The following is a 20957-nucleotide window of genomic DNA, read 5'->3' as shown; positions in this document are numbered from 1 at the left end:
GTTCACCTCGTTGTCTATCAGAGGGCATTGAGAAGAAGGGACAAGGACATGTTTGTGTACATTTGGCTCCAAACAGGAAAGGGTGCGTGAAGATGTTGGCATGGCTGCTGACCGGTTCAGGGAGGAAGGTGACATCAGGACAACAGGCTTTGGTGAACCAGGCGCTGACTACCTGTTGTTTGACTCTCTATGCTCGACTCCTCCATGTGCAGACCTCTCTCTGGAAGTCTGGTATGACTAATACAGGACACAAACGTACAGATTGGGTTCCTGTGAAAAGGGCCACAGCACCTAGGGTGACACAAGATTTGTGTGCATTTAAAAAATGCAGCACATTTTCATATTAAGGATGCATTACAAAGCAGTCTTAAACATCTAAATCACCATATTTAAAACCCTGTTACACATGTAACAATTACACTCCCTCTGCTTCTCTTCTTTCAATAGATTTCGAAGTAACTGAATCGTCTCTACCCGACGGTGTCCACTCATCCATTTCTGCACTCCTGGATCACCTGGAGCAGAAACATGGCTCCTCTATTGTGACACGTGCTGTCTCCTACCTCACCCTCTCCAGGACTGGGCTCACTGAGGCAGAGCTTGGTGATTTGCTGTCTTGTGATAATCAGGTGTTGGCAGAGTATGTTCAGCAGTGTGAGAGCCCCCCCTTCACTGTGAGGGTGCCACAAATTGATTGGGAGAGGCTTCTGTTGGATTTGAGGAGGTTTCTTATTCAGAGAACAGTTGCAGGCTCACGTGTTTTGTTCTGGGTGAGCAGGCATTTCAAGTTGGTAGTGGCTAAAAGATATTTAAATACTCATCAGTTGAGGACAGAGATTCATTCAGAGATGGCCGACTATTTCAGTGGTCGATGGGCTTGTGGAAATGCTAAACCACTTTGTCTAAAGGAGAAGTCAGGACAAGAGAAAGACAGTACACAAATGAAGATATGTATAGACAGGCTGCCATCAAACCAGCCATTTGTCTTTACTTCTTCATCCAAAGATGTTGGACATGTTAACTTGAGAAAAGTTGCTGAGTTGCCGTATCACTTGCAATTAAGTAACAGATGGGGGGAGCTGGAATGTAGACTATTAATGTCATTAAGGTTTCACCAAGCGATGGTTCGAGCCGGACTCCTGCGGGATCTGGTGGCCATGTTGTGCCATGAGGATGAATCATTTCAGTTTCTGTTTTCAAGAGAAAAGCTACTCTTAGCAAGCATATTGAAGTCTTCTGCGTGCTTACTGCAGCGCACACCTCTGCAGCTGCCCATGACGATAGAAACAAGCCTCCTTCCTTATCTGGATGTCTTTCCTGCACTGGAAGATTATGTCCGAGAGATCAGACAGGAGATGAGCGAGCGAGAAAGTGGTTTAAGACTAGCACTGTGTCCTGCCCCCTCGACTGTTCCCTCCATTCAGTCTTTACAAGTTGATCTCAATACCACAGATGTTTCTGTTGTAGAAGCCGCCGAAACAGAGTGTGGGATTGTAGCTGAGATCATGGATGATGGTTCTGCTTGGGTTTGGAAAAACACAAAGCCAGGTTTACTTCAAATGTCACTAAGCTGTGAGCAGAAGGAGGTCAAGTTTTCAGGAGTGAAGAGTAGCGGTCAGTTCATGCTGCTCTCCACACACTGCAAAAAGCTTTTCCTGTGGGATGTGACAGGCCCACAAGTATTTCGAGAAGTTAAACACGCTTTGAAAACGGAGTTTGAGACAAGTCAACAAACACATTACAAAATTGCAGGATTTGTTGCATGCAAGGAAAGATTGTTTATGTGGTGGGAAAATGAGAGTTGTGTGTGTGTGTTTGACATCTCCAGTGAGACATTGGCTCATTTGCAGTGTCAGAGCTCTGTGACCTGTTTGGTTTGTTCCACTAATGGCTTCTACATATGCTGTGGGCAGGAGGAAGGCTCAGTGTCCATATTTGACACCGAAACCAGCACTCTGCTTGGAACTTGTTCAAACTCAAGCCACAATGCGGTTACACTGATAATCCTTTGTGAGGATAAAGGAGAAATGGCATGTGTTAACAAGATGGGGAATATAACTCTGTGGGATGTGGCTACCAAAACACAGCCACCCAGACTTGTGAAGGAAAGCTTTAGTGGAGGTAAATTAAAAAATATCTCCAACATAGATTACTCAGAGGAAAGCGATATATTATTATTGTGTCAGTCACACCAGGTCACGCTGTGGGATACGTGTGACTGGGTGATCTTGGACCAGTTCTTGGCTCCGCAAGAGAGAGCATTCACTCAAGCTGTGCTCTCCCATCATAGCCACCTGTTTCTGGCTTTGTTAGACAAGTGTGCCCTCATCTTGGTGTGGCAGCTCGACACAGGAGAGTGTGTTCTGTCCTTAGAAACAAACAAACAGCCTCACACCCTCCTCAAAACGGCCTCAGACGTCATTTGTGTCACTCATGATGGCTGCCTGACAGTGTGGGACTCTGAGATGATAGCTTTAGCAGGTACAGCTCCAAAAATGAGATGTGCAGTGAGAGAAGTAGTTGTTGAACAAACAGGAGAGTGGTTCTACACCACAGATGGGTCACAGGCAGTGTGGAGATGGAGCTTAGAGGCAGGACATCCGCATGCTAACTTCTTGCATGATGGTCCTGTGGAAAAACTGCGCCTTTCTCCAAATGGAATCCACCTTGTGTCACTTTCAGCTGGTGAAATTTACATTTGGCTGACAGAAACCGGTGAAAACACGCTACGTATTAGTTGCAGCAGAACTACAGATATCCTGATCACCCCTAACAGTAACTTTGGGGTGAGTATTTCTAAGCGAGGGCTTTCTCAAGTGTGGAAGCTGACACATGGAAGTATTGTTTGCAGCATACACCTGTACCTATCTGATGCTCAGGTGTCACCTGAGAGCACCTTCCTCATTGGCCTTCGTTGTGGTGACCTATTAGCTGCCAGCCTGTGGTCTGGCTCAATCAGCAAGCGTTTCTCCTGTGTGGAAATTTCGGAGCATGTTGTTGCTTTCCAGACACTCTCAGAACACCCAGACTTTGTGGTGGTGATGGCCGCCTCAGGAGCAGTGTTCACCTGGAAGATGGCAGAGGAGACAGTTTGCAGACACTTTCAGCTGCCGTATATGTTTCACTGTCAGCCACACGACTTCCAAATGTCCTCTGATGGGAGCTATGCACTGTTATCCACTGTTAATGAAGTCATCAACATATTAGACCTACATCAGGTCAGACTGTGTTCCTTCAAATCTGAGGGTCCTGTTATCACAGCCCATTTGAATAAAACTGGAGGTTATGCTATCTACATATCAGGCCCCACCTGTCAGGAGAAAAGCTGCACCTGCCACCCACATACAAAGCCCGTGCTCACAGTCGTCAGACTTGCAGATGGGGAAAAAGTGGGAAGTGTGCATCTGTGTAAGAATCCTACAGCTCTTGTGTGTGAGTGGCAGTGTGTGTTTGTGGGCTTTGAGGACGGGTCTGTAGGTGTGTATTCAGTTTCAGATGTCATGACCAAAAGAGAGGAGTCGATCAGATGCAGGGAAGTTTTAAATAATCAGTTGAAGCAATGCCCATTTGACAGAGCACCATTCAGCTGTTTACCTCTACAAACACCCAATATTACATGGCCTTGAGATCATTATACAACGTTGAACGTGATATATGATTTGTAAAATATGTATTGCTGATGGATTTAATGTGCAGTATCAGATGTGTAATAAAAACTCTAAAATCACTTGATGTCTTTCTGTGTGTTTCTAATGTATTTAATTGCACCATCATTTGCTTCAGTTTCCTTTAGTAGGAGTTCGTGATCCAACTGCTGCACCCTTGCACATTTATCTGAGTTTCATTTCCATGAAATCAAAACCAGTGTCCCTGTGTTTATGTAACTGTGTTTATGCTGTGTCTAACACGTGTGTTTGGTCTGAGGGCTTTTTAATAACTAAAACAGATTATGCATTTACTTTGTTTGAGTCAGTTCAGTCCTAACAATGATATATAGGTTTATTCAAGTTTTATTCGCAACCTTAAATGTGAGAAACATTCCGATTGTATCTTTTAAAACATCTAGAGATGTTTTCTTTCGCCGTTGCCTTTTGTGTTTACTGCTAAGCTCGTAAATTCGACCATTTCTGCCCGTACATCACGTTGGTTGTAATATTCCTTCTTCTGGTCAAAATCAACAACATCCCCCACATCCACAACAACATGTCCCCACAAGAAGCGTACATACTGAGTATTGTGTCGTGTATTTTATAAACGAGCTGTGAAATACTCTACACTCGCAGAATAATTGGTTCAAGAGCAAATTTCCTAAAGTTATCGCGATTCGTCCGACAGCTCTTGAAGGCATCACCACCAGCGTTGATAAATTAACTTCACGGACTGTTATTAGTCCAGTCCAGGTGGAGACATGAAGCTGTACTGCTGGGGAGACACCTTCAGTGGACAGTTCGGTCCACAGACAGCTCTCAGTCCGGTCTCCTGCACTGCCCCCGGACTTTTAACCAGCATCTCCTGCGGGGACCGACACACTTTATTCCTCACTAGTGATGGAGGCGTTTTATCGTGTGGCCACGACGCGAATGGACAATTAGGACGTAAGAAAAATAAAGAGAAAAAGGGGACAGGTATGAAATAGGAAAAACGCTGTTTTTTGGCAGAAGGTGTTTAAGTTTTATTTCTTGTAGGAGTCATATGAGCAGTCAACAAAGACATAGGCAAAATGCTTTTTATGTGATTCCATTTTTTTTTTAAGTTTCTTTTGAACGGAATTTGTACGACTAAAATAACGTTAAGTCGGAGGGATAAGTCTGACTCACTGTGCCTCTGTGACAGGACAGTTTCATTTCCGGAAAGACTTTATTTGGGGCTTCATATATACGTAACCATCGCCGAGCATTAGACTAATTGACTGCGCAAAGTTTCAGTTTGGTAAGTTTCGTTTCGACGAAAATTAACGAGAGCCGCACTTTACCGTGCGTTGAGTTCACGTCATGTGGGAAAAATGGGCACTCCGTCTATTTCTATTAGAATCTAAAACATCGCAATATGCATTTACCATGTGTATATATAACCTACAGTACTTAATATACGGAATGCTTTCTTTTAGTTTTGAGTAATAATAAAATATGTTGTATTATTGTACATTTGTGAAATTTTATTGCTGTAGGGGTTGATGTTTTTGTAGTTAGAGATGCATGATTTCGTTTTATTTCCTGGAGTGAGTGTCTATGTGTGAATATCTTTCTCTTATCCTGCATAAGGCCATGTGGAAGGGCTGGGCAAAGTATTGATGGTGGCTTGTGGTCAAGACCACTGTTTGGCTGTGTGTGCATCTGGAGATATGTTCTCCTGGGGGGCTGGAGAGGATGGACAATTGGGAAATAAACAACTGCACAAAAGTCTCAAGCCCAGGCAAGTTATGGATTTGTTCAGTACATACACATGCATATGCATCACTAAGAGTGAGTGTGCATTGATTTTAAATTCAAAGCTGTTTTTTCACTTTTTTATCCTATTGAAATCTCTTCAACATACAGTCGGGTGCCCATACCACTGCAGGTTCCAGTAATTCAAGTTGCTTGTGGAAAGTCCCACTCCCTGGCACTGACTAAAGGTAAGACACTGACCCCAGTGATGGTATCTTTGGCATGTTTAAAGGTGCCTTTCAAAAATTTTGAATATTGTTAAAATATTTTCTTTTTTTTTAAAATTTAATTTAGAAAATGGAACTCCTGCTGGAAAAGGGAAAAAAGAAAATCTAGTTCTCCATAATATTTATAAGCAAATTTGAAGTGCTCTAAAATCTCCTGGTAGATCACTGTGTTGACTTTAAAGTTGATAAAACACAGTGAACCAACATGAGCAGATGAAATAGTCCCAAATCATTACACACTGTCGAATCTTCACACTGAACATCAAACCACTTAGATCCTATGTCTGTCCAGTCTTCTTTAGACTCTGGGACATTGATTTCCATTTAAAATGCAATACAATACTTTGTGCAGACAGACTTCTCTTGCAGATTGGTCATAGAAAATGAGAACCATGCACGTTTTCCTTTTGTGTCACGTGGTAAAAATGCCACACGTCCTGCGATGTGACTATTGTGCGTGCTGTATGAGATTAAAACCTAGTAGTTGCACCAAAATGAAGGAGATGCTCTGATGAGAATTATGATAGAAAGAAAGAAAGCTGACGAATGTCTTTACTCAGACAATAAACTATCCAATTCCTAAATAAGCCAGGTTAGGGTGAAAAATTTGCTAAACCATTTGTCTCTAATGTTTTTCTTGTTCCAGGAGGAGATGTCTTCTCGTGGGGTTTGAACAGTCATGGGCAGCTTGGTCTGGGAAAAGAAGTTTCACGGCAGCCTGCACCTGTTCTAGTGTTGGCTCTGTCCGGTGTACCAGTGACCCAGCTTGCAGCCGGAGCGACCCACACTCTGTTTCTCACACTCTCAGGCCTGGTGTACTGCTGCGGAGCCAATAAAGAGGGACAGTTAGGGCTTAACAGAGTGGATGAAAAAGGTGCAAAGTTTGGGTACTGTTATATTTCAGATAAAAAGAGAACTCTGTGGATCTGATGTAACATTAAAACATGAGAGCAATGCTTTCTTTTTGTATTGAGTAATACTAATATATACTGTATATTGTATTATTGTACATTTGCAAAATTTTATTGCTGTAGCCCAAAGTATGTTTTGGGGGGGTAAAGAAAATTTATGTAGCATTAAACTCCAAAAACTATATTGTCATAAGTGAGCTGTTCTTTAATCGTTTCTTCTCAATACTAACAGGCAGGTTCAACATTTGTCTTGTACCTGCCCTCCGACCTCTGGGTGTCTCCTTCATAAGCTGTGGGGAGGCACACTCTGCTGCGTTAACAAAGGTACAGACAAACTGTAAAGACAATTAGTCTAAGGCGCTGCTTCTTTTGATGCTATGTGTTGTTGATATTGGTAGGATGGCAAGGTGTTCACATTTGGAGATGGAAGTCATGGTCAGCTCGGTCACAACTCGTCTGGCAATGAAGTGAAACCCAGACTGGTTCATGGCCTGGACGGACCAGCCTCACAGATTGCATGTGGCAGGTAAAATGTAGAAGATGCGTTTGAGTTTGTCAAAACAGTTTTTTAGTTTAATACATTTGATATTTTTGTATTCATTTGTGGCATCAGTTTTTATATAGTTTACAGTTGTTTTATTGTCTCTTGGAGGAGCTGTAACTAAACTTTAACTTTCATATTAAACTCAGAATTATTATTTGTCTCCCAGGCATCACACGCTGGTTTTGTGCTCCTCCGGCCAGCTGTGGGCTTTTGGCAGTGGGGCCAAAGGTCAAACTGGTACCGGGCGATCAGAGGACAGTCTGACACCTTCTCTGGTTCAGCTTCCCTGGATCACTGATAGTGCAGCAGCTATTCCCAATGGTTTGTAAATGTTCAATAGAGTGGTGTATTTAGATTTTAATAAAAAGTGGGGTAATTAAATCATACTCATAAATACATAGACACTGTATTGGCCTGTTGCTGCTATACCCCAAAATTGCCATACTGGACACGGCAACACTGTTGAATTTGTCAACCAATTTCAGTGAATTGTTTTCATATTAAAGAGTTCATGAGCTTAGTGTAGTACACAAATTACAGTGACTGAGAAACTTGATAGTTACACACATTAACTTATTTAGTGGAAAATAATTCATAAGGAATAATAAAAAACAGTGGTCAAGCACAGATTCTCCTTTGTAAATACTTATGGAGACGTTCATATCTGACATAACATAATTTAATGTCCAGAACAGTGTAATTACTAATATATGACCCTCTTTGAAAAAAATTATAACAGAAAATATAAATTAAATTGTGTGGCAGATGTAAAATATAAAGTAGTAAGAATATAAGTAAGTAGTAAGTTAGATATACAGTAATAATGCAACAAGAAACAGTTTTGTACTGCAGTGCACCATTTATTATTAGTAGCTTAAATACAAGACTAAATGACATTTCTAAATTCATTTATTTTTTGTTAAAGCAGACTTGAAAATATCTGCTGGGTGGAATACAAGCTTCATTTACTCTTCACCTCCACAGGTACGTTGTTAAACCTTTTAGACAGTGTCATCAGTGATTGACACCAAAAACCAATTCAAAAAAAGAAAAGTTACCTTCACTTGATCTGTGTCTATGTCACTGTGCATCAGTTATTAGGACAAATGTTAACAAGCACATTTCAAATGACAAACTTCTGTTAAAAAGTCTCTTTTGTCTTAAACATTGTATCGAATTTTATCTTTTAAGAACTTACATCAAGGACAGATAATTGGGCGACTTAATGAGACAAAATTGCAAAAGTGGTTGTCAGTTCAACGTGGCAGCACAGAGGCAAGGAGGTAATTTGTTCACACTAAAACTTTTTTAATGATGTATCAGCATGTATGAACTGTATTTTTTTTTTTTACATCCTATGATTACTGCCATCTAAGTACAACAGTGTTTCTAAGACTCTACTTCTGCTTTTTGATCGTTCTCAGAGAAATATCTTCAGTGTTTTTGACAAGCTCAAGTCTTGTTGCAAGCTTCACAAAAGCCATGTAAGTTTTTTTTATTATATTTTTTTTATTACCAAGGTTAGTTATAAAGATCATATGAGTAACGTAGTTTTTTAGACTGAATTCACTGGTTCTGTAAGTTATTTGTTCTGATGTCTTTGTTGTCAGTGGGCCTCCATTAGAAGCGGGGGCCTTAACTGTGGACCTTGAGGCTGCAAGCCAGGCTTTCAACCAGCTGCTGGCAGTACCATGGATCAAAGAAACAGTTAAGAACCTCTTTGTTAATTTCACACATGCAGTGAGAAGCTGCACTATTAGGCTGCCAACCTCTTTTGTCTTTTTATTCACAAAAAAAAAGGGTGCTGTGTAAACATTGCAATGAAATGTTTTACATCCCTCTCCATTTAGGTCGACATAAATCTCCTGCTTTCCATTCTTTATGATTCGAGAGCTGTCCTTCGATCTCCAGAGATCATCCTGATTCTGCTGACATTCCCTGTTTTGCAAGAGGACTCCAACGTCATGACTGGCTCTTTGGCTTTGGCCATTATTATTGCAAATCTGAACGACAAGACTCTGGCAATACTAAGTAAACAAGTTACCTACATTTTTTGGGAGGGCTTGATAAGTAATGATACAATTTATGTTCAGCAGACATCAATTATCAAGCATGGCCTTTCAAAATTTAAATGTTTTTTAATTTAAGTTTGTATTGTTTGTGCTAAATAGTTGTTACCAACTTTCCACCTATGTAAGTTTACTCAGTCATCAGTAGGTTCAACTGCTCTGCTCCTATATAATATTGGAAGAACTGACAATTGAATTGCTCCTACCACTGAAATAAACTGAATACATGAGTTTCCCTTTGGTTTTCTGTTATTGTTTTGTAGGAAGTTGGTGGGCGTCTCTGACACCCTCCCTTCTGATGAAACACATCCTGGTCTTCAAAAAGGCCCTGGCTTTTATGCTAAGAAGTGGACTCTTGGCAACGCACAACCCAGGAGTCAAATACCTGCTAGAAGCCCTCAAGCTGCTCTATAAAGTCAGTCTGCTGTTGTTTTAGTCCTCAGTAGGCTTAGATTGGTTATAGGTTCCCTGGTTTGCAATTAAAAATGGAATTAGATATTTTATCATCTTTTTTTTCCCACAAACACAATAATACATTCTGATGTATTTTCAAAGGTTTGAGCTGAAAGTGGTGTTTATGAAACGTATTTAGAAGTAGTCTTAGTGCTGATTAAGTAAGTACTTTTTTAAATTAAACATGACAAATATATCATCATCTTAAGATGATCTCTTAAACTATGTGACAACCTGTATTTACAGATGACCTGGCAGACTGGCTCTTGATATCTTATGTGTTTTTTCTACCATTGGATGCATGTTTTACTGTAAGCTTTTGTAATGGGACATTTTCTTACAGGCAAATAAATCTGGAAAGTCCTACAAGGTCCCAATGAGCACCTTTTACGTGGAGGAAATCAGTCATGCTGTGGATCCATTTCAGGACGTCAGCCTTTGGTGGACATTTCATAAAAAGGAGGTGACAACAGACACAGCATGTTGTAATGTTTCAGAGTCCTGAATAGTGTTGCACATCTCTTGGACTTCTTCCAGTTTCTCTGTAAATTATTGATTATTTTCTTAAAGGATGATGTCAACACACCTGTAATTTTCTGCCGTTACCCGTTCCTGTTGACTCTGGTTAGCAAGGTGTCTGTCTTTAACGTCTTTGCATACACAATGAAGGTACAGGTAAAGAATAGCTTATAATGCTTTACTGAAGACCTGCATTATTCATTTTGTGTGAATAAAAAACACCACTTTTTTTTTTTTTTGTCAGTATGTGCACCGTCACGTTCATCAACTGGCTTGTATGTGGCCTCACGAATCTCTGGTAGATCCTTCAGACTCCCCCCCGGTCTTCCAGCTGACTCTGAGAAGAACTCACCTGGTCGAGGATACCTTCAGGCAGCTGGGCACAGCCGACCACCAGGCCTTCAAAAGGGAGCTTTTGGTAAACAATCAAATCTTTGCTAGTTTTAGTGTATAGCACTTTCAGAATACCACTTTAAACTATAATAGTGTAAGACAACATTGTAACACAAAGGTAATAATAATTTACATATACAAGAAAAAGCTGATTATTTAAGTCTAAAGTCTAAAAAACATCCATTGGAAGTTTTGGTCCCTTGTATGGCTATAACTTTTAACAACACATTCATTTATTGGCATGTATTTATTTATTCAATACCCACTACTCTGAGAACAAACCATTTGTTAGAAATTCAGTTCAATTCAGCTTGCTGTCATTTACTGTTCTGTCTTCCTTAGGTGCAGTTTGTGGATAACAGGAAGCCGATGAATGTCAACAAAAATGACATGTTCCTCTATGTGTTTGATGAGCTCGTAGCTCCTGAGTCTGAAATGTTCATGTACAACGAGAACAAGACTCTGGCCTGGTTCCCCCCCAAGGTAAGACTGGTTAATTAGAGATGAAACCTTGTGGCAAACTATGTTAAAGAAACCTGTGTACAAACGTCTTTGTATACCTTGAATCTTTTTAAGAAACTTTATTGAATGTGACTAAATAATAATTTCCTTTTTTCACCAATGAACCAGCCGAAAGTGGAGAAGAATAGATACTTCCTATTTGGCATTCTGTGCGGCTTGGCTCTTTACAACCACAATATTATCTACCTGCCCTTCCCACGTGTTCTCTTCAAAAAGCTGCTCAGGGTAAAACCAACACTGGATGACATGAAGGAGTTTGAACCTGTCATGGGAGAGTAAGTGCTTTCTTTTGCAATGAGTAAAACAAGAAACAGCATATTATTAAACATAAATAAGTTATTACAATTTAGAAAATATAGTTAAAAATGAATATGCTTTTATTAAACAAAATGTAGGAAAAGATAATTTTCTAAAATTGCTGTTCAGATCACTTCTGTCACCATGTTCCATCTCATGTTGCTGAAAATGATTAAAAATATGTATTTTGTATATGTCACTGTCTGCTTTAAATATTTAGTAGTCTTGCATGTGCGATGATGGTTATGATTATATTAATTAATTTTTCCCAATGTTTACTGTGACTTGAGGTCCTGGCGGTGCTTGTTGGAGGACTACACTGCAGATGAAGTCAATACCATGGAGGCTACCTTCACAGTAGGTTCATTAAATGTTCAGAGCCACTGTGGTCTTCAGTTCTGTCTGATATAGTGTTTCAATCTAAATACTGTAACTATGATTTATTGCAGGTGAGCTGGGGTGATGAGAAAGTTCAGCTTGATCCAGAAGATCCTGAGAAACCTGTCACAGCATTAAACAGGTTTGTTTAAACTAAATACTTTTAACCATTACTAAAGTCTGCCTCATTCTGTTCAAATGTGTACTGGACTGTTATTTTCCCCTGCTATAAATCCCTCCCAACTCTCCTTTTTTGCTAAATGACATTATGTAAATAAATAAGTATGAATGGGTTTTGGTGCCATCTAGCAGTTAAAAGTGATTTTTTTGTGACCACAAGATTGACTGTGGCTTTTAGTTAGATGATCTAATGATCATTTAAGTATAGAGTTACTAGAAAGGACATATATTGTGAGCTCTCTATTAATTTATACCCAATTTACCCAATTTTGTACAATACCCAATAAAGATAAATACTGTATAGTTTTTAAAATGCTTTTTTTCTGTTAACAGGGAAGAGTTTGTAAATGCATTTGTCAACCACGTCTTTAACAAATCAGTGGAGGAAGTGTTTGAAGCATTTAAGACAGGCTTCTTCAAAGTGTGTGAAGTGGACATAGTGGACTTCTTCCAGCCTGAGGAGTTGCAAGCGGTGATGGTTGGCCAAGAAAACTACGACTGGGATGTCTTCAAGCAGGTGTGCTTTAATCCACTATATTGCTCTTTAAAGAGTCTGCAATTTAATAATAAACATATAAAATAAATATAAATAAAACTGTGAAGCACAAATATTTAGTAATTATATATAAACAGTGAAGAACTCATCTCCATATTTAGATGAACTGTATTGCCTAAATTATCATATCAGCCCTATATTTCTATGTATTATATATCACTGTATCAGTAGTTTGGTCTATACTAGACTAAATACTTTGAAGATTTGCAAAGACTTGAAACTTGAAAGAACTATGGTATATTGCGTGCAGAAGGTATTTTAAGTTATGTTTGTTTGATTGCTCATGGGGAAGTCATCCAAAACTTGGAAGTCAACAGCTAAACAGTAACATTTTTCCATTATTGCTGTATTTTCACATTGTCCCTAAGTATTTTATCTCCAGGTCTGCAAACACTCCCAATCTAATACTGCTTTCTAAGATTTCAAACAAATCAAACAAAGAGGTGTTTTAAAAAACTTTCCTCTCAATAAAAGCATTATGGATTGTCTTTTCTATAGCAAGTTTCATGTTCCAACTAACATTAACTGGAGTCACTGGCTGCCTGGAACATGCAGTATTATATAGGAATGTTTATATAGGAACTCGAGTTTAAATCTTGTGGGGTGCTTTGGAAATCATTGTACAACACTTATAATTTTTATACAGTGTGTAATTACTGTGGAAAAATCACAAGCATAAAGCTTTAACGTAAGCATTTGCTTGAATTCTAGTTTGGTTTGTTTTTATTTTGTCAAACAGAACACAGTTTATGAAGGAGATTATCATGCTGAGCACCCAAATATTGTTATCTTCTGGGAGGTGTTCGAAGAACTGAAAGCTGAGGACAAGAAAAAATTCCTTTGTGAGTATTTTACATTATTATGCCTAACATTTATCAATGTTTATTTTACAACAGACTAGTCAGTGAAAAAATATGTTTAGTCTTATCCTGCAGTGTTTTCTTTCTTCTTCCTAACTGAGGATGTTTCCATTTATCACCTCACCATGACCTTCCATGTTTTGTCACCAGTGTTCCTCACTGGCAGTGACCGTGTACCATTCCGGGGTATGGAGTGCATCAAGATGAGAGTTGCTGTCTTGCCTGATTCCACTGAAATCCATAAGCCAGAATCTCTCACTTGTCACTGCTTGTTATTACTGCCCATCTATCGGAGATACCCAGTCAAGAAGACAATGCGGACCAGGATTCTTCAGGCTATTACTAACAATAAAGGCTTTGGGAAGAACGGCATTACAGCCTGATAAACAAAAGGCTTCTTTTAAAAACAGTCCTTCTTCTTTTACCTTACTTTTATGCTTTTTTGTCCCAACAATCAGTGTTTTCTTTCTCTATGTTTCTGTCACTATTATAATATTGCAAATTAAGTTGGGATTAGCAACTTAAATTGGCCACTGCCATTTCATTAGATACTATTTTCAACCTTTAGTTACTTTATATCATATTCCAAGCATTAACTGCTCTTTCTGCTGATGTTATGCATACTGTAGGTTTACTATAGGTATACTATAAATGTATAAAATTCAGGAAACTGGATACATTTTCTTCAATTGTTCCTTTATAACCATACGATAAATGTTCCCTCTCTGGCTGTTTATTGTAAGTTGAATTTCTAAAACATACAATTCAAATTTTGTGAAAGATGATGACAATTATCAGCACGTTTTGAGCAAATTATAACCACGACAGACTTTATTTACCAGTCATTTTATTGACTTGATTTGCTAGGTTGTCTATTGGGGTCCATTCATGATGAAAAGCATTTGAATTGCCAACTTTAGAAATTTACAGTTATGTGGAAATTTGGCATTTGTCAGTTTCATCTGTAGAAAATGCCAGAATCCTGAATTGCAAATACTTAGCTTCATTATTGTAAGGGAACGTGAATCCTACCCTGGTTTGCCTTAATGTTTAAAAAGCGGAGACATTTTATTGTGACATATGATTTACAAGCATATTAAAGCAGAAACACAACAAAAAGCATTTATGACATTAAGTATTTCAAGTATTCCAAGGGCAGTCGATTTCCATAGAGCAGACCATCTCATTTATTCCTTTTCTTTATTCTGTCTGGCTTTCAATAGGAAAAGAAGTAAAATAATTTACTTAATTTTAAAAGGATATCAAAATTCAACTCACCACCCTGTCGTGGCTCACGCAGTTGATATTTCTAGTCAAAGGCTGGCAGGCAGCAGAGATCATACATGTATCGAAGCACATAAAGAATAAACAGATAAAATGGATGTGATACTACACCTACACTTACAGATTAGTAAAATGACACTTTCTTCCAAATCCAACATTAACAGAATAGTGCAGAACATTTCTCAGCCACAAAACAAAAATTACGACCAGAAAAAAGTAGTTTAATCAAACCATTAGAGTAGAGTACTTTGATGATTAGTTAACTACTATGAAACGTTGATTTGAGGGTTTTTTTTTTGGTGTGTTGTTTTTAATACATTAAATGGACACTTTGTGTGAGATTAGTGTGCATTCAGTTGGCTCAGAAACATCACTTCTGCTGTATGCAAATATACATACATAAATATTTCTATAAAACATAACAAGTAATTACACAGTATAGGAAAACAACTTAAAGCCTGTTGCTTTGCTACAAATATTCAAAAAATATGACATAAAAAAGACAAAAAAGGGAACACTAATGAAATGGACCTGTGCAGTGGCATTTAAGCCTGAGATCTTATAATCTTGCGGCATGTGCTGTTTGGATCCCTACGTACACTGAATGAGTTCTGTGTACGTGTAGTTTTCTGTTAATGTCTGGAGAGCGATAAGACACCATGACAGTCCTTGTATATTTCATCCAAGTCCAGCTCCTCTGATGTGTGTGCTGAGTGGTTTGTAGGTGGTGGGATGGCATTTGGACAGTCAAGTTCATCTTCTACACTAATGACTAGTACGTTTTCCAGGTTTTATCTAATGAGGTGGTAAGTGAGCCAGTACATGAAGATGGGTTGTGCTGCTGCTATAGACATAGTGAGGTACATCCTCAGCTGGTTTCTGGTCCCCCTTAAAAGCTTTCCCTCTGCTGCTGCCTCAGATAAGAGCTTCAGACGCAGGGTACGGATCTGAAAAGAGAAGATATTGTTAGTCAATATGTGACTAGTATTACTCAAAAAATGTAATACATTACTTATTTTTTTATATATATATATTTTTTAATTAAAATTACTAAGTCGCTTTAATGTGTGAGTTGTCACCACCGTCCATCTATGCTATAGCCATTTGATTTCTAATGCTGGGTGACCTCAATACTTAGTAAAAACATTCACTGTTTGCAACAATCTATAATAATAAAAAAAGTTTTCACAAGCTTTTACTCACCGTAAAGACAAAGATGGCAACACAGCACCACAGCAGAGAGATATAATAAGCTGCCCTCCCAAACAAGAGGCCCGCTACTACACCTACAATCATCCTAAAACACAGAAGAGAAACAATTCACACAATTCGCCATTCACAGCTGAGCCAGGGCATTCATACAGCCTTTGTGTTGTTAAAGAAAAATTAAACCAAAATAACAAAATAAAAATGCAAACACGGACACAGACAGGTACGCACCCAACATATTTGTAGCCAGAAAAGGCCAGCAGGTCTATAGTTGTGAGGTCTGTGTTTACAGTCACAAGGTAGAGAGACAGCAGGACCACCAAGACTTCCATGATCAACCACACCAACGCTGAGCTGGCCTGAACTCCCAGTAGCTCTGGGGAAAACCTGAGGGTGCAGAAATTGATACAGCCTCTATGAATGTACTGGATATAAGGAGACCTCTATAGTAGACTCAAATAATAAAATGCCCATCATCAAATTGAGGTGGAAATGTAGCATCTATCTTGTAGAAATAAAAGAGAGCATAAGATGATAAAAAAAAGCATTAGATTACTGGGTATTTTCCAAACCAGTAGCAATATTTAAAAAAATAAAATAAAAATGGACTTGTGTACCTGTTCTGTGTACCCAAGGCCACTCCAGCCACCAAGATGTATGTGATGAAGCTCATGGCAGGAATGTAAAGATCGGGAGCATTGACATCAAAGCGGGGAGCCACAGGAGTGTCTTGCTGATAGCATACCTCCCAGTTCTACAGCACAAGAACACACACACACACACACACACACACACACACACACACACACACACACACACACACACACACACACACACACACACACACACACACACACACATCCCTGAATGAATGAGCTTTGGGGTCAAAACATTTAGTATCTCACATGTAAAAGCCTCAGAAATTTTTCTATAACTATCAAAATAGATTTAACAAACACTAAAAATCATCTCAAAGATCTACTGAAGCATCCCCTATTTATGTGGAAATATTCACATAGAAAAAAAGGCATATACTGTACATAGGCTACAAAAACATCTGTATATTTTACTGTCTGGTTTACTTTCTATAATCTATTTAAACTATGAGAGTTTGTGACAGAGCTTGAAGCACATACTTCTTCACATGTGCAGAATTGGCTCTGCAAAGTGTCAGCTCTAGTAGGTTTTAGCAGACTTACCTCATGCATGTAAGGGAAAATAAGAAGGCCCAGCTTCTTGCCCACGTACACTGTATCCACAGCAAAGTAGTATTTCAACTTTGAAATTGGGATAAATCTGTCCAGCTGAAACAAGCAGGCATACAGACATTATCCTTTAAATAGTGTGTAAATATGGGCGATATGTGATGTGGCCTTTCTGTTGAACCAGGAACCGATGTATCACCAAGCATTGGCAAACATTTTGATTCATTATTGTGGAAAGGATTTATTGGTGAGTCAGTCCTACATTTTTGTCGACCATCTCCCTCCCCTGGGATGCCAGTGAGCTGCCATACGCCATTGCCAGGTTAGACATGGGGTCTGACAGGAGGGACTGGCCAGGAAAGGCTGCTGCTTGAGGCCCAGGCTGCTGGTTTCTGCCAACATGACAAAAATGCATCAGATGAAATAACAAGCATTTATCAAATTTATTACAGATGCAAAAGGATCCATGCCAGCTTAAATTAAAAGCAAGCAAATAGAATAGTTATGTTTATTTCTACTCTCAAAGTCAAATTTTTAATGGCAACGATAGCCTGACCTAATAGAGGACACAAACATATAAACTGCAATAAGATAGGCTGTAATCATATTGTCTTTCCACAAAAAGGGGGATCTTTCTACACTTGTGGGGTCAAAAGTTTCTGGAATCATTTTAAACTGAGCTGAGGTTATAAAATTACATTTCAGTACAAGAGGTTCTTCATTCAGCAATTTAATACCCAGCATAACTTCAGTCTGGCTAGCAGTGCCCCCACCTGTATCCTGTCTGTGATCTGATGCCAGCTCCACTTGTGTCCTCAAACAGCTGGCTGCCATCTGAAACATCCATGGAGTTATTCCTCAGACGGACATTAGGCTCTGGATGACATGAGAGAATGGTTACAGAAAGCGATGCCTCAAACATAGTGCTAGATCTGTATCCTTTGAATCACTTGAGTTAGTTATTAACCACTCCAAAAGTTAGTTGAACAGGAAGAAAAGTATGTATCAGCATGCATTGTTCATACTTTGTTTTTCTCCATATAACTGGTATACTATTAACATTTATTATCAGTCAATCTGATAATATGTGAATGAGAGTCATCATTTCTTGTTAGTTTTGATCACGTAACATATAACATAACAACATATAGGCACACAAACAACACAAGAAAGGAGAGTTAAAGTTTCAAAGACCGGGCTATTTATGAGCGTATCACAGACATAAACCACTTTGAAACATGCATAATTGGAAAAGAGATGTACAGCCACACTGTTAATATTTCTGGATCAAACACCTTTAATGCTATAAGCCCAGGGTTATATATATATATATATATATATATATATATATACACACACACACACACTGAATAGGTCATTCCCTCTTTCCTAAAAAGACCACAAAATGGAGATGACTCAGTAAAGAGACTTTAACATCAGTGTGGATACTCTGAGGAGGAGAAAGAGCTCTTTATCTCATTCCCGGAAAGGGTTCACATTATCACACACTTATCACCAGAGTCGATTACATCATCCCCAAGAGCCTAAAACTGTTTTGGTCAGTCAGAAATTACTTATTATGAATATTATATAAAAACATTGCTTAGTCTACACAGAAGATTGTTTTTAAGTTTTTAAGACAACAAAATATCTGCTCTTGACATATTGTTTTTTCCCCCCCATTTTCAGGAATGCGTGTTTTAGAAACCTGGCTAACTTTGATCAAAACATTATGTGGCATCATCACTAACGCTAAAACTCGTTAACCGTTACATTAATGGATCCGAGTAATCAAACAAACCTCAAACTAACGCATGAAACTATTACCATGGAGCTGAATAAAACACCCCGGTTTGGCTTAACTGTCAAAACACTCATTCCATAGTGATTCCACACAAGTAAAAAAAATAACAAAACACAAATCAGATGTAAATAGACTGGTAGGTATGAGGGAGTACTGTCTACTAGCATAGAATTTGAACCGTTAGGGAACTTAGCCAACGTTAGCCATTAAGCTATCATTTTAACTTAGCTGGTATTTATTAATAGGTGTCATGGTATTGGGTAAAAGCTAGTGGCTGTTATTTTCGATTTACGTGGTGAATACAGTACATGCTGGACTTAAATGGATATTTACAAACTGTGAAAATTAACAGTTAGCCGTTAGCCTCTTAGTACAAAATGAGCAAACAAAGCCGGTAATCAGAAACGCTAATGTGAACGTTAAAACCACGTACGTAACTTACGCTGTCTGAAGCCACTTTGAGCCGGAGTATAATCCATTTACACTGAACTAATGGCAAAATTAGCTGTTCGCTCTATTGAGAGCTCTATTTAGCTCTACTGAAATGCAGCTAGTACTGATTATCGAGGAAGTTAAAGTCATTCATAACATTTACGCGGAAGTGTTCTTCTTCTATGATGATACGGCACAAGTTAACGTGAAAGCTGAATACCGCCACCTATTGTGCGGTGCCCATCCTGGGTAAATCAGGATTAGCATGGTGCTGAAATGGCTTGTGCTGCTGCATGACTAGGTTTTTGGTTAGAATCCACCTGGTGATGGAGGAGCCTAACACGTCTAGTAATTGGACAAAAGGCAGGGTGCACACTGGACAGGTCATCTGTCTACCAGGGCCAATATGGACAGACAACCATTCACATCCACATTCACACCTACAGGCAATTTACAGTCACTTGTTGACCTACCATGCATGTTCTTGAACTGTGGGAGGAAACTCCACACACAAAGGCTGCAGCTGGTGGGTGGATTTGAACCAGGGAACCCTCTAGTTGTGGGGTGCAGTGCTAACCACTCTACATTACTACAGTACATTCATATGCTCAGTGCACTAGACCTAAACTAGAATACACACAGCTACTTCATTGTTTCTGTTTCAAGGCAGATTAATTTGTATTTTTCAGATGTTATTGCACATGTGACAGACCAACACAAGTGTTTGTGGAGACAGCTGTTGCCAACATATAACAACAATGTCAAACCACAGGTCTGGATGAAGCAAAAGTCTTTGCTTACTAACATGAAGTGCCAGCAGATATTTTTACTGTGACTCCTGGTATATTTTATGTCAATACTTAAATAAATTATATAAATAAAAGTAATGTAAAAGGGGTCATTTGCAGAGACAAACTCACAGATCATCATCATTCACCACTGCAGTTCAACGTCACTCTTCAATTCACTGGTGAGTCAAAACCAAAGCTCAAATCAGAGTAAAAAGTGACCTTACAGAAACACAACTTGTGAAAAATTAAAGATAATGCCTCTATGTGTCTACTGGTGTCTGTTAATCATCTAGACTTCATCAGCTTTCTATACTACAGTAGCTTAGTAATGTCCCCTGCATTTTGTAAAAACTCCAGGCCAGTTTGCCCTAGACAGACAGTACTTCAGGTAATGGATGAATTAAAAAATGTAATTAAAATAACTCCAAAATAGTCAATTTCATGTCTCTCATTTTTCCACACTTTTTTCTATTTACAATGATTTTCTGTTTCACCCTGCTGTCAGCTGGACTCACTGTCCTTTGGCAAAAATGACCACATCAGTCAAAATTGACTATACTGTACATATGTTGCTCTAAAGCAAACCTGCCTCATTCCCATGCCAACATGTGGGCCATGCAAATGTACAGTCATTTTCTTGCCTTTGCTTCAAACACACACGCCAAGGCCAGAAGGGGATTATTTTTAGCAATTTTCTCATGCGGCAGTACACTTCTAAAGGCCACAGAGTACAATAGAGGTCTACAGCTAAAAGCTTTTTGTGCTGTGACACTGGGACATATGATGAGTGGCTCAGGGTGAATTTGCCATTGGAAGTTAAATCAAACAAACCAGACAAGCTAAAGCTAGTGTATATGATCAGAAAAGTGACATGTGCATGTGTGCCTGATTGCATCT

General features: G+C 38.9%; 3 protein-coding genes across 8 annotated transcripts in view; 2 read left to right on the top strand and 1 right to left on the bottom strand.

Moving 5' to 3' along the window:
• Positions 1 to 3718, top strand: part of LOC137129382 (NACHT and WD repeat domain-containing protein 2) — an 8805-nt gene extending 5087 nt beyond the window's left edge. The window contains exons 9-10 of the mRNA XM_067508457.1: positions 1 to 231; positions 448 to 3718. The exon at positions 1 to 231 is cut by the window's left edge and continues 583 nt beyond it. Of these exons, the coding sequence (XP_067364558.1) occupies positions 1 to 231; positions 448 to 3626 (3410 nt within the window). The 3' untranslated portion in view covers positions 3627 to 3718. The remainder of the gene's footprint in view (positions 232 to 447) is intronic.
• Positions 3719 to 4372: 654 nt separating this feature from the next.
• LOC137128867 (probable E3 ubiquitin-protein ligase HERC6) lies at positions 4373 to 14063 on the top strand. 5 transcript variants are annotated; one of them, XM_067507514.1, is made up of 23 exons: positions 4374 to 4625; positions 5262 to 5412; positions 5538 to 5614; positions 6300 to 6527; positions 6797 to 6888; positions 6963 to 7090; positions 7275 to 7429; positions 8037 to 8092; positions 8300 to 8391; positions 8533 to 8592; positions 8719 to 8815; positions 8959 to 9139; positions 9441 to 9592; positions 9974 to 10093; positions 10201 to 10305; positions 10394 to 10567; positions 10885 to 11025; positions 11173 to 11339; positions 11652 to 11718; positions 11811 to 11881; positions 12253 to 12436; positions 13215 to 13317; positions 13486 to 14063. In XM_067507514.1, exons 1-23 carry the CDS (start codon positions 4409 to 4411, stop codon positions 13716 to 13718), a joined length of 3051 nt encoding a protein of 1016 aa, XP_067363615.1. In that variant the 5' UTR covers positions 4374 to 4408; the 3' UTR covers positions 13719 to 14063. The 5 variants fall into 5 exon arrangements, with proteins under 5 accessions (XP_067363619.1, XP_067363615.1, XP_067363614.1 ...); XM_067507513.1 differs by having other exon boundaries at positions 8034 to 8092; XM_067507515.1 differs by having other exon boundaries at positions 4376 to 4625; positions 8034 to 8092; positions 10201 to 10299.
• An 844-nt stretch (positions 14064 to 14907) lies between these two features.
• On the bottom strand, positions 14908 to 19441 carry yif1b (Yip1 interacting factor homolog B (S. cerevisiae)). 2 transcript variants are annotated; one of them, XM_067507519.1, is made up of 8 exons: positions 19271 to 19441; positions 17807 to 17909; positions 17296 to 17425; positions 17028 to 17132; positions 16446 to 16582; positions 16060 to 16215; positions 15823 to 15916; positions 14908 to 15566 (listed from the first exon to the last, which is right to left on the bottom strand). In XM_067507519.1, exons 1-8 carry the CDS (start codon positions 19314 to 19316, stop codon positions 15411 to 15413), a joined length of 927 nt encoding a protein of 308 aa, XP_067363620.1. In that variant the 5' UTR covers positions 19317 to 19441; the 3' UTR covers positions 14908 to 15410. The 2 variants fall into 2 exon arrangements, with proteins under 2 accessions (XP_067363620.1, XP_067363621.1); XM_067507520.1 differs by having other exon boundaries at positions 19280 to 19440.
• Positions 19442 to 20957: the final 1516 nt, after the last annotated feature.

The sequence above is a fragment of the Channa argus genome, chromosome 6 (genome assembly GCF_033026475.1).
Source record: "Channa argus isolate prfri chromosome 6, Channa argus male v1.0, whole genome shotgun sequence".
NCBI lineage: Eukaryota > Metazoa > Chordata > Actinopteri > Anabantiformes > Channidae > Channa > Channa argus.
The sequence above is the reverse complement of the archived record's forward strand: the minus strand, read 5'-3'. Positions and strand labels throughout refer to the sequence as shown.

Coding starts and splice junctions, on each gene's coding strand:
- yif1b (XM_067507519.1), bottom strand. CDS start 19,316: ATGGATTATACTCCGGCTCAAAGTGGCTTCAGACAGCGTAAGTTAC. Junction 17,426..17,806: donor AGATCACAGACAGGATACAG/GTGGGGGCACTG, acceptor TCATGTTGGCAG/AAACCAGCAGCCTGGGCCTC. Junction 16,583..17,027: donor TTTTCCCTTACATGCATGAG/GTAAGTCTGCTA, acceptor CTTGTGCTGTAG/AACTGGGAGGTATGCTATCA.
- LOC137128867 (XM_067507513.1), top strand. CDS start 4,409: ATGAAGCTGTACTGCTGGGGAGACACCTTCAGTGGACAGTTCGGTCCA. Junction 7,430..8,033: donor TGCAGCAGCTATTCCCAATG/GTTTGTAAATGT, acceptor TTTTTGTTAAAG/CAGACTTGAAAATATCTGCT. Junction 10,306..10,393: donor CATACACAATGAAGGTACAG/GTAAAGAATAGC, acceptor TTTTTTTGTCAG/TATGTGCACCGTCACGTTCA.